This window comes from Petaurus breviceps, unplaced genomic scaffold (genome assembly GCF_028583685.1).
Source record: "Petaurus breviceps papuanus isolate PSGF00001 unplaced genomic scaffold, PetGlider_PUasm1.0 90574, whole genome shotgun sequence".
NCBI classification, from domain to species: Eukaryota; Metazoa; Chordata; class Mammalia; order Diprotodontia; family Petauridae; genus Petaurus; species Petaurus breviceps.
Genome location: NW_027187277.1, coordinates 1,625,298 through 1,637,593, shown reverse-complemented (window position 1 = coordinate 1,637,593; position 12,296 = coordinate 1,625,298). Strand labels below are relative to the sequence as shown.

General features: G+C 38.3%; 1 protein-coding gene across 1 annotated transcript in view; it reads left to right on the top strand.

The window, feature by feature from the left end:
• PHEX (phosphate regulating endopeptidase X-linked) overlaps positions 1-12,296 on the top strand; it is a 303,310-nt gene that overhangs the window by 101,642 nt on the left and 189,372 nt on the right. The window contains exon 10 of the mRNA XM_069063406.1: positions 6,491-6,584. Coding sequence (XP_068919507.1) covers positions 6,491-6,584 — 94 coding nt within the window. The remainder of the gene's footprint in view (positions 1-6,490; positions 6,585-12,296) is intronic.

Genomic DNA, 12,296 nt, shown 5'->3' with positions numbered 1-12,296 from the left:
TCTCTCTCTCTCTCTCTCTCTCTCTCTCTCTCTCTCTCTCTCTCTGTCTCTCCATATATATATAAATACATACATATACATATGCATATATGTATGTGCATATACATATTTCTAATTATCAGGCCTTTCCCTCCCCCTCCCTTCCACCTCCTAACTAACATCAGTAGATATAAAGAAGACTAATAAAGAAGAATGCTGCTTACCTCATAACAGAGGGAGGATAGACTAATATGCAGAGTGAGAAAGGCATTTTTGGATGTGACCAATGTGGGAATATTTTTTTTTCTATACTTATGTCTTTTGGAGGTCCTTTCTTCTCTAGTTAGGAGATGGAAGGGAGGGGGAGGGAAAGGCCTGATAATTAGAAATATGTATATGCACATACATATATGCATATGTATATGTATGTATTTATATATATATGGAGAGACAGAGAGAGAGAGAGAGAGAGAGAGAGAGAGAGAGAGAGAGAGAGAGAAAGCAGACCTGATATTTCATTATACAGGGAACTGTCATGTGAGGAAGTGTCCTAGATGAGAGTAAGTTATGTGTGATAAACTGCAAGAAGACCAGTCAGGTTGGACTTAAGATTATGTGAAGAGCAATAATATATAACAAAACTGAAAAGGTAGATAAATTCCATGTTGTCAAGGGTTTTAAATGCCAGAGGAATTTGTATTTGATCAGAATGACAGTAGGAGACCTATGGAGTTCACTAAGCAGAGGAGTGACATGGTCAGACCAGTGTTTTAGAGAAAGCTGAACTGTATGGAAGATAGTTTTGAGAAAGGAGAGCACAGGGAGACCAATGAGGAGTTTATTGCCATAGTACAGGCAAGAGGGAATGAACACCCGAACTAAAGTGGTGGCTTTGTGAATAGAGAGGACAGATGGGAGAGATGCTATGGAAGATGAATGGAAGGGAAGGGGTAGGAAAAGGAATAAACTTGTATATGTTTATTCCTGAGATTCAGGAAAGAATTAAGATGCTTCTAAAGTTTCAAGCCTGGGTACCTGGAAAGATAATGAAGCCATCAGTAGAGAAAGAGAAGTTGGAAGGAAATGCAGATTTCAGGAGAAAGATGATGACCTATGTTTTTGTTTTTTAAGAGTTTAAATTGTCTGGGGTGGATAGGTGGTATAGTGAATGGAACACTGACCCTGGAGTCAGGAAGACCTGAGTTCAAATCCGGCCTCAGACACTTAATACTTACTTGTGGTGTGACCTTGGGCAAATCACTTAACCCCAATTGCCCTTCCCTCACCCCTCCAAAAAGCATACATACACAAAAAAAGGAGTTTAAAATGTCTTCAAGAAACCAGGTGGAAAGATCTAGCAGGTGGCTGAAAAAGGGATGTATAAGTAAGAGAATATAATGGTAGTAAATGAAAGTGGCTGAGACTCTTCAAAGGAGGTGGTCATAGTTCTGTTGTAGCCATAGTAGCTGTGACTTTGTTGGACCTGAGTTATTGCTGAATCTTTGGTGGCAGGCAAAAGCCCTTTGTCTAGGATTGGTCTAGGTTTGTCTATCATTCGTCACTACAGTGATCGTGGTAGCAGTGGCTCTGGTGGCAGTTGAGCAACAGGTAAGATGGTAAATTGAGTAGAGGTATACCTTAACTTTGGTGGATTGAATTGACCATTCTGGTCCCAAATGTTGTATAGTTGTTGGAAACTGGGCACAAATTAAGGGGATGTAGGGTAGAGGGAATGACACTTGGAAAAGGATGTAGCTCCATCAGATGTTGCTGAAAAAGAGATTTGGGGATTTTGCACATAAGAGAGACCCTTAGGCTGTAGTGGAAAGAACCCTGTGGACTTGGTCTCCAAGAGCTTAGGACTGAGTGCCCTGCTCTGTCACTTACTAGGCATGTGAGAGTGTCCATATCTGTAAAATGGGAGCACTAACAAGAGCACCTCTTTCCTCAGAGGGTCTTTGGAAGGGAAGTGCTTTGTAAACCATAAATAATATAATTGTTGAATTACTATTACCATCCATTTTCTCTTTCTTGGGGGACTGGTGGCTTCATTGGTATACGGAACTCTTGATGAGAAAATTGTTCATACCAGTGAAATCTTTCCCTGCCCTTCTGCTAGTAGATAGTTCTGGAGAGTTAGGGACAGAGATTTTGATTTTAGGCCCAAAAGCAGGTTAAATACTTTGTCCAAGGTCAAGCAGCCACAATATATCAAAGTATGGGCTTGAACTCAGGTCTTCCTGCCTCTGAAGGAAGTGTTCCATCCACAAGGTCATCAATTCTACATTTCTACAAATTTGACTGCTATAAAACTTGAATGAAGCCTATAATTATTGCCCTAAGGTTCTCACAGACACAGCTACCCATTTTTGTTTGTTTCTTTGATTTTTACCATCTTAATCTCCCAGTTATTGTGTATAGCAAAAACCATTATTTTTAGGACAAACAACAGGTTTCTCTTGGAGTTTTATATGGGGGTTTTGTGTAATTTGTGTATTTATTTTTAAGTATATGGGTATCTATTTCCTTTCAAAATGTTCTCATGGTGGGTGGAATAGGGGTGTTTTTTTTATTTGGAGGATGGCCTACATTTAAGCCAGTAAGGTATCATATGACTCATAAATCACAACCATCCCTAAGGCAAAGCCTGCTCTCCCCCAGGTGAAAATGATCTCTCCCTCAAATTCCTCTTCTAGCATTTGTCTGGACCTGTTTTGCAGGTATATCTCACTCTTCATCATAACATAAACACTTGTGCCCTTGTCCCCACATTCAACCATAAGCTCTATGAGTCAGTCAACCAACATTTAGTGAACACCTGCTATGTGCCAGGGACTGTACTAAGGTCAGGGCACACAAAGAAAGGCAAAAAACAGTCCCTGCTCTCAAGGCACCCACAGGACAGTGTGGACTGCTTCTTTGTATCTCCAGCAGCACTTTGAGCATAGTAGGTGCTTAAAAGAGGATGACTAAATTGAAACAAATTGCCTTTTTCTCCTATACTTCTCAGGCTTTAAGGTTGTTTTTAATATCCGTTTTAACCTGGGGCAAGTCTAGTAGTGTGCCTTGCCCTGAACCTCGAATCCCACCCAGAGCTAGTTCGTGTTGAAACTCTCCCAATCAGCCTTTTCTTTTGCATTGACCTTAAGTGAACCCTTTGGGATTCCAGCATATCCTTCCTCTCCTTGGCCTACAGCACGATCTAAATACAAAGTAAACACATTAAAGAAGGAAGACTCCTATCAGTCTGAGGCTCTTAAACACTGCTCAGGAAAGGGTTGTTTGTTGACAGTGTGGGTCTCCCTGCGTGCCTGTCTCTAATAATTGGGTATTCTATGAGGAAACAGCCTCAAAGGACCTGTGCATGGTAGTCATGCTTTGCCAGTTTTTAAAAGAGTATTCAAAATGAACATTGATAGCTAGGGACTATTATGTAAAAAAATTGGATGCCCTAAGAAGTAATCTCAATGGTATAGTTTTGTCTAGTATCCTCTTCTTGGGTACTTTTGTTTTCCATTACCTTATTTATTACCATTTGGGGAAATAAACACGCTGTTGAAAAAGCTTTTTTGAAAAAAATTATAGCAATTTTTATTGACTATTGCTGAGCTTTTTTTTATTTGTTTGATGTAGCAGAGTATTAGGTTGTAGTGACTCAGTCATTAGGGTGATAACTGTTGCAGACATGGTAATATGAGCTCTCAGAAGTTGTGCTTGATGATATTCTCTTCCTATATTTATAACACAGGGGAAGAAACTCATCAACTCCATGTCTGGCTGGGTAAATATCCCCATATGCCATATGCCATATGCTAGATAGCACAGGCCTTGTTATGCCACTATGTTAGCTCTACTCTGGCTATTAATGTACCCCATACACCATTCTTTTCTCTTCTATGCCCAGATGTGTTCTTTGGGGGTGTATTTGGGTCTGCGTGGTTCATCTTTATTGAATCAGCAGCTAGCAGAGCAGGTAGAATGCTGGACTGGGAATAAGACCTTGGGCCTACATCCTTCCTCTGACACTTCATAGCTATGTGACCCTGGGCAAGTCTAGTCTTTTAGGCCCGAGAGGCCAAGGCAATTCTCTAAGATTTTAAGTGATTAGTGAGTTGCAATTTGCACATTTTATTAAATGTTTTCATAGAGGAAGTGCCCTAATTTGTACTGCAAAAAACTATAGTTGACCCAGCTGCATGATGCCTTTTAGCCCCTTTCTCTCACATACCACCACTCTCACACTTAATCCATCTTCCCTACTTAGGGATTGTAGTCCAGGTGTTTTTCCATCTTGTCCAACTCCTCATGACCCCATCTGGGGTTTTCTTGGCCAAGATACTGGAGTGGTTTGCCATTTCCTTCTCCAGCTCATTTTACAGATGAGGAAACTGAGGCAAACAGGGTTAAATGACTTTCCCAGGGCCATACAGCTAGTAAGTGTCAGAGGCCAGATTTGAACTGGTGAAGATGAGTCTTCCTGACTCCAGTTCTGACACTCTATCTGCTGTGTCATCACAGATTCAATTAATCAATGAGGATTGGTTAAGAATTGTCTTTGTTCCAAACATGAAGTGATTCCTGCCCTCAAGGGGCTTACATTTTAATGAAGGAGACAACATACATGTGTATATATGAACATACATGTAGAACATCTATAAGTGTTGTTTCATTCATAGAATGTAAGCTTCTTGAACATAGTGACTATTTCATGTTTTTTTCTTGTGTTTTCAATATTTAACATAGTACCTGTGCTTGTTGTTATTCTATCATTTAGTTGCATCCATCTCTTCATGACCCTGTGGACCATACTGTGAGACAGAATCATATCTGGCTTCTAAAGAAGTATCATGAACATCTCTAATCAGCCATGTTGTTTAGTTGTGTACAACTCTGTAGACCACAGAATGCCAGTGCTGTCTATAGGTTTTCTTGGCAAAGACCCCTGAGTGGTGAGCCATTTCCTTCCCCAGTGAATTTAGGCAGACAGAGATTAAGTGACTTGCCCAGGGTTACACAGGTAGTAAGTGTCTGAGGCCAGATTTGAACTCAGGTCTTCCTGACTTCAGATTCAGTACTCTGTTCACTATATCATGTTGCCTTGAAAGGATTTACAGCTGAAAGGATACCTGAAGATCATCTAGTCTGACCCCACCTAATTTATGATAGAAGAGGAAAGTGAGGCTCAGAGCACTGGAGGATTTGAGGGCTGATATCATATAGCTAGGTGGTGCTCAGGGCAGCGAGGTGGCATGGTGGATAAGGTGCTGGGCCTGGAGTTGGGAGGACTCATCTTACTGAGTTCAAATATGGCCTTAGACACTTACTAGCTATGTGACCTTAGGCAAGTCACTTAACCCTGTTTGCCTCACTTTCCTCATCTGTAAAATGAATTGGAGAAGGAAATGGCAAACCACTCCAGTATATTTGTTAAGAAAACCCCAAATGGGATCGCAAATTGTTGGACATGACTGAAAAATGACCGAATGACAGCAACAACAATGAATCATAGAGTTTTCTCCACAGTATAAGTTAGTATATTTTGGATTTAAATTTAAAAGGTTAAAAAAAGATTGTGTGCTAGGTCTAGTGGTCTATTTGACAACTTGTGATTCTTAACTATAGTCTTTTTAAAATTTTATTTTATTTTAATTTTTAGTGATCATTTTCTCTCCCTCCTACTCCCCATCCGCTGTGAAAAGAAAAAAAAAGAAAAACAAAATCCCTGAAACAAATACACCTAGTTAAGCAAAATAAATCCCCACATCATCCATGTCCAAAAATATATGTCAGATATTGACAATCAACATTTATTTAGTGCTTATTAGGTTCCATGCAATGTGCTTGAATATTAATGTTATGATGTAATAGGTTGAATATCCCTTCAAAACACTCACATTTGTTAGTGCTAGAGACACAAAGAAAGTCAAAAGATAGTCCCTGCCATCTAGGAATTTACAGTTCAGTGGTGGAGTCAAAATGTAATCGACTAGGTATGAACAAAATTTATACAGGAACAAACTATACATATATGTGTGTGTGTATATATGTGTGTGTATGTGTGTATACATATATATATATATATATATATATGTGTGTGTGTGTGTGTGTGTATAGTCTTGAACCCAATCCAAAGAGGAAGTCTATAACCAATGCCCTTAGGAAATAACATCCTGAGGCCTGAATATAGGGTAATTATCTTAATTTTCAGTCCCATAACCACAGACAAGCTACTTAATCCAGATCAATAGGTCCATGAAAGTCTCCAAAGAAGTTAAATTGGGGGGGAACCAAACCAGGCCTGGACTATTTGTTTGTTTGTTTCATTTATTGAGCTTAAACTGTTTCAAATTCCTTTTCCTGCCCAAGGTGAAAGGTCTGTGTCCTTGTATTAAGAAACTTAGTGGAACTTTTCTAGGAGGGATTTCCAGGGTAGTCTGCAGAATTTGTGATCACTCACCAGCCCTGAGTTAAAGGAGAACTCATGTGTTTCTGTATCTTTCATGCTTAACAGGACCATTGCCAACTATTTGGTGTGGAGAATGGTTTATTCAAGAATTTTAAACCTTAGCAGACGTTTTCAGTATAGGTGGCTTGAATTCTCTCGGGTAAGTAAAAGAAATTTGTATTATGACATCATAGCTTAAATATCCTTTAAAAACACACATTTGTTCACAGATTCAGTAAAAATGCATCTTTAGGGACTGAAGTATTGAACTCTACACTACAAGCTGCCATGTTATAATTTATCAAGGACAATGTTTAGGCATTTTCAGAACTATATTTGGGGCCATTATATTCGATTCAATAATAATTTATTAAGTGCCTATTGGGAATGAATGAAAGAAATAGCATTTATTAAACATGAGCCGTGTACCAGGCACTGCATGCTAGGCACAGGGGATACAAATATAAAAATGCCTCTGAGCTTACCCCTGCTATTACCTTGTTTGTAATAGAGGAAGTCAATATTTGGGGGAATGATGGCCTGGGAAGGGAGCTTTGATTTGGAGACTCCCAGGGACAGTGAATTGAACCACAGGGCAGTTGATTGTCATGCATTTTCCAGAAGTTATGGCAAGATTGATTTAATTACTGTTGGGGAGAGGGGGAAAGAACAGCTGCATTCTCAGTGACAGGATTGAGGATCTATATGGAGAGGATGAAGTGAATTTGTGATCACTCACCAGTTAGGACAGCTTTGCCCTGGGATAGAGTTTTAAAATTGAGTGGCTTGGTACCTCCAGGGAAGAGGAGGGGCATTGTCTGTGGAGGTCCAGGGTCGGGAGGAGTCAAGGTGGAGAGAAGAGGAGCAGTGGCAGGGCAGATGACAAGATTATCATGTGCAAGGCACTATGAAAAATGCTCTCTATCACTTTAGTCTCTTTTTCCCAATGATTTTACTATATATATTTATTATAAATATATATTTACTATATATAAGAACAATTCTTTAGTGATATGATTTTAACTTGATCACTTTGTTAGAATTTCTAAACATTAAAGAATAAAAGCAGATTTTTAAAATAGGCATTAATGTTCTTTATTTTTAATTTAAAAATCTTATTTATTTAAAAAATATTAAACTTAAGTACAAAATAAGAAAAGAAAAAGAAGCAAACTTAAATACCAAACTAAAATAATACAAAATAAGAAAAAAAAGCATTGCCATATGCACAGCAGAATGTGAGAGAGGATTCAAAATATACAGCAATAAATTTCCATTTCAAGAAAGCCTATATAATAAATACTATGTACTGCATTGAGCTGTCCATCTTTCCTTTGCTCCCTTATAAGTTTTCTTTTGCTTTCTGCTATACAATGTTTATTTTGTTCTTTTTTTTCCCTTCTGCCCCCAAAGGCTATAAATATACACACAGGTGTATATATGTATACATGTATGTATACACACACAGGTATATACATGCATATATAGACATATACATACAAAGAGATACATGTTTACACATATAACTGTATATACATATACTTATACATACATATGCTTAGATATCTATAATCATACTCATACATAGAGATATACATTCATATGTATCTATGTAAGACCATACCATACTTATTTATCCTCTGTTCCTCTGAGGGTGGATAGCCTCTTCCTTCATAAGTTCAAGTCTTCCATACTTTTCCAAGTCTACCAACTCATGATTTCCTATACCACAGCAGTATTCTAATCTTATGCTAATTGTGGGGTTAATGTTCTTGGGAGATATGGGGCAGATCAGACATAACCTATAGTTTCAATGAATTTGTATTGCCTCACAGAACTGCAGGGATAAATTGGCCCCATGGCTTCAGTTTGTCCTATTGGATTTTGTTGGAGGTGTTCAGATCCAACTTTAATCTCTTTTGAGACTTCTCTCACCTCTCAATTCCTACTTTCTTCTTTCTCCTTATTTGAACTGATATCCCTAGCTATAGTGATTTTCCCTTTTCTTTCTGAGAATTCTGGTTTGAAGATTTATATTATGCAAAACCTGAAAGCATTTGATGTCTTCTCAAAAGTCTTTAAAAATTAAAAACCAATGGGCAGCGGCTAGGTGGTGCAATGAATAGAGCACCAGCCCTGGAGTCAGAAGGACCTGAGTTCAAATCGAGAACAGACACTTATCACAAAAACTAGCCATGTGACCTTGGGCAAGTCACTTAACCCCAATTGCCCCCCCCCCCAAACAAAGAAAGAAAAAAAGTAAAAACCAAGCAGACTTAAAAGTTACTTTTACTTGTTTTCCTTCACTTTTGATAGTTATAATTAAAGCATACAGTTAAATTTTACTTAGTAATAATAATAATGATGATGAAGATAATTATAATAGCATTTCCTTAGTGCTTTAAGGTTGACAAAATGCTTTACATTTATTATCTCATTTGATCCTCATAAAAATCTGAGGAAAGTTTCATTGGGGAAAAGTCTTCTGAGCTGACTCTTTAAAGAAAGGAGGGACCTTAACAGACACCAGAGAAAGGGAGGAATAACTTGAGCAAAGAAAGGCATCAAGATGGTATAATGTTAATGGGAGTTGAAGATCTTCCCTACCCATTATTAGGCCTCACCTGGAGCCCAACAAGAGAAATTTCATTGGGGGCAGGGCCCTTGTTTTTCAGGAAGGCCCATAACTTTTGCTACTTTGTAATTAAGCACCAAGTCATGAGAGTTGTGATGCCTTCTGGCTCTGAGAAGTGTATATATACTCTGAGTTGGTATTTTGCTTTGGGGGCTTTCTTATGAGAAGGATCTTGTGATTCCCAGATTTAGATTTCTAGTGACTGTATATTCAGAGCTCCCCGACTACTCAGATGTAAAGGCTCTTTTGATCCAGGGATGTATGTAAAGTGTATAGTTGATTCAGGCAGTCAGAGCCCTGTTTCTTGGTCTTTATTTCTTTGCTTGCATTTTCTTCTGTATTTCCTCTGTTTATATTTTCTCTGAAGTTCAGGGCGCTGACTTTTCCCCTGAACTAGCGAATATGATTAAAAAAAAGATTGTTAACCGTTTAAACAGCTATCTTTACTAGTAAATCAGATCTAGGAACCTGTGCTAGCAGCCACACTGGGTATGCCAGTGTGGTTGTTGCTACAGATGGGAAAGGGTAGGTTGAATTATTTTCTTGTTCACTCTTCTTCTGTAAGAGAACTAGTGACATCAAAAGGGTGATTTCTTGACTTGTGCATGAATTGGATTTAAGTGAGGCAGAGTTGAGCAAAATTGTCAGCCTCACTCTCTTCTCCAGAGTCATCAGAGTCCAGTGATAAAAGTTAAGATGACTGAGTGGGGATGCAGTGGGTGACCTTGGTCTTTCTAAATGAATGTCTTTCTCAGGTCTCACTTTGTCTGAGGCAACATGCATTCAATGCCTAAGTGCTAGGTAAGAATTGATTCAAAAGAGAGCCTAATTTATCATCTCAAAAATATCAATCTGAGAGTGGAAGACCTTCAAAACAGAAAACAATTGTTATTTACACTCATTCTACACCATTAAAACCTAAACAATGAGCCATAGAAGCTTGGGCTGGGGGTTATTAATGTCAATTCAACAAAAGCCAAAGTGATTTAGTTTTAAAAGTTTAGTAATGTAACTCCATTTGAGAAACAATGGATTTTGAAAAATTCTGTTTTTTCAGAATTATATTTCAAGAAATCATAAACAAAAACTGCACAGGACAAAAACAATTTGTTCCAGTTTAAAAAGATAATAAAAAAGAAAAAGAAAAAATCTAGCTCCCAAACCCCCAAGTATGTTACTATATATATATATATATATATATATATTATATCCCTATGGACAGAACACCCACATGTAAGGATATGACACCCCAAAAGGAGAGAGTGATCACATGTGGTATGGGAAGAAGAAGAAGAGGAAGAGGAAGGAGAAGGAGAAGAAGAAGAAAGAGAACGAGTAGGAGAAGGAGGAGGAGGAGATAACAAAGGATAAAAAGCAGTCCAGTTTGGCTGGAGCACTAAATACATACATGAAGGGGAGTCAGATAAGATAAAGATGGACAAATAGTTGGGAACCATCTTTTGGAGGGAAATGAATATTTAATCCTTGTTCAGTAACCAGTGGGGAGCTACTGAAAATTTTTTAACAGGAAAGTAAGCTGCTTCTTGTGGCATATTAGTAAGTAATGTGGGCAATGTTATGGAGAATGGATTGGAGAGGGGAGAGAATAGATGCAGGAAGACTAGTTAGGGAGCTACTGGAATGGTAAAGGTGGAAAGAAATGAAAACCTGGACTGACTGGTGCAGTGGAAATCAGAGGTGGATATGGATGCAAGAGAAATTGTAGGGGTAGAAATATGGTAGAATGTGGCAAATGAATGGAGGTATGGTCCAGGGACAACAAGGAGTCGGAGATAATTACAAAATTATGAACTTATGTGATTGGAAGGATGGTTGAAGGTACTATGAGCAAAAATGAGAGTTAAAGAGTGGGGCAAGGAAGGTAATGGGTTCAGTTTTAGACATGCTGAATTTGAGGTACTAGTAGAACAAACAGCTAAAGGTATCCAACAGGAATTTAAGACAATGGAATTAGAGCTCTAGTAAGAGGTTATAAGTGAAAATACAGGGTTGAGTCATCTACATAGAGGTGATAACTGGGAGTGTGTGAGATCACCAATGGAGAGAGTTTATACAGAAAGATAAGGAATGAGCCAGATTTTGGGGCTCTGAACTATGGTGCATGAATGTGATTTTTCCATGTAAAAAAAAAAAAAGAAGTTCCAGGGAGCATTTATGTTTAGGAGTGGGAAAATGAAGAGCTAGCAAAAAAAAGTAGTTGGAGAGATAGAATTATGAGAGCATAGTGTCACAGAAGTCAAGAGAGAAGAGTGTATCTAGACAGAGAGATTAATTCTGAGTCTTGTGTCAGCCCTTGTATGTAAGGAGACTGCTAAAGTTTATGGAGAAAAGTTTACTTATTTTCAGAGGCTGAGATGGCCAAAATCGGTGGACACCCTAGAATTACAATTACAAATAATTCAAAGAGTAGTAGAAATAAGCATGGCAAGTATAAAGGGTCTATATAGTGTTAATAGTTGGGGAATTCCTCAATCCAGAGGTCCCAAGATCCTGCTGGGCAGTAATTCCTCTCACCTTGAACTGTTTGACTAGGTGGAAGGCAACAAATCAAGAGGCAAGTCTAGAAGATAATAGGTTTAATTAGCATCAGATGATAGTTGCCAAGTGGATAGCAATTCCATGGAACAAAGAGAGATAGCATATGCAAATATATAGGTATATTTAAATCTCTATGTTTATATAAATGTATAGGCATATATACATATGCATGTTTTTTATATATCATAGCTACATATTTATACACATAAATGTATGTATATAGTTTTACATAGTTATAGGACCACTGAGGTAGGTGGCTTAGTCAATAGAGCACTGGGTCTGGAGTCAGGAAGACCTGAGTTTAAATCTGACCTCAGACACTTACTGCTGTGTGACCATGGGCAAGTCAGTTGACCTCTGTTTGCTTTAATTTACTGGAGAAGGAAATGACAAACCCCTTGCCGAAAAAACTCCATGGGCAGGATTGGCACGTTGTGGTCCATGAGGCCATGAAGAGTTGGACATGACTGAAGAACTATAAGGGTAACATCACTGGTGAAAAAAGTTGCCTATTAGGTGAGGCTATTCAGAAAGTTTCTTTATTGGGGAGACTGAGTAACAGGGACAAGATATCAATTGATTTGGGGGAGAATGAACTAACCTTGAGAACTGATTAGCCAGAATTGTAAAAGATCAGGTTTGTTCCAGAGCGACAGTGCATTTCTCTGAGGTTAATAT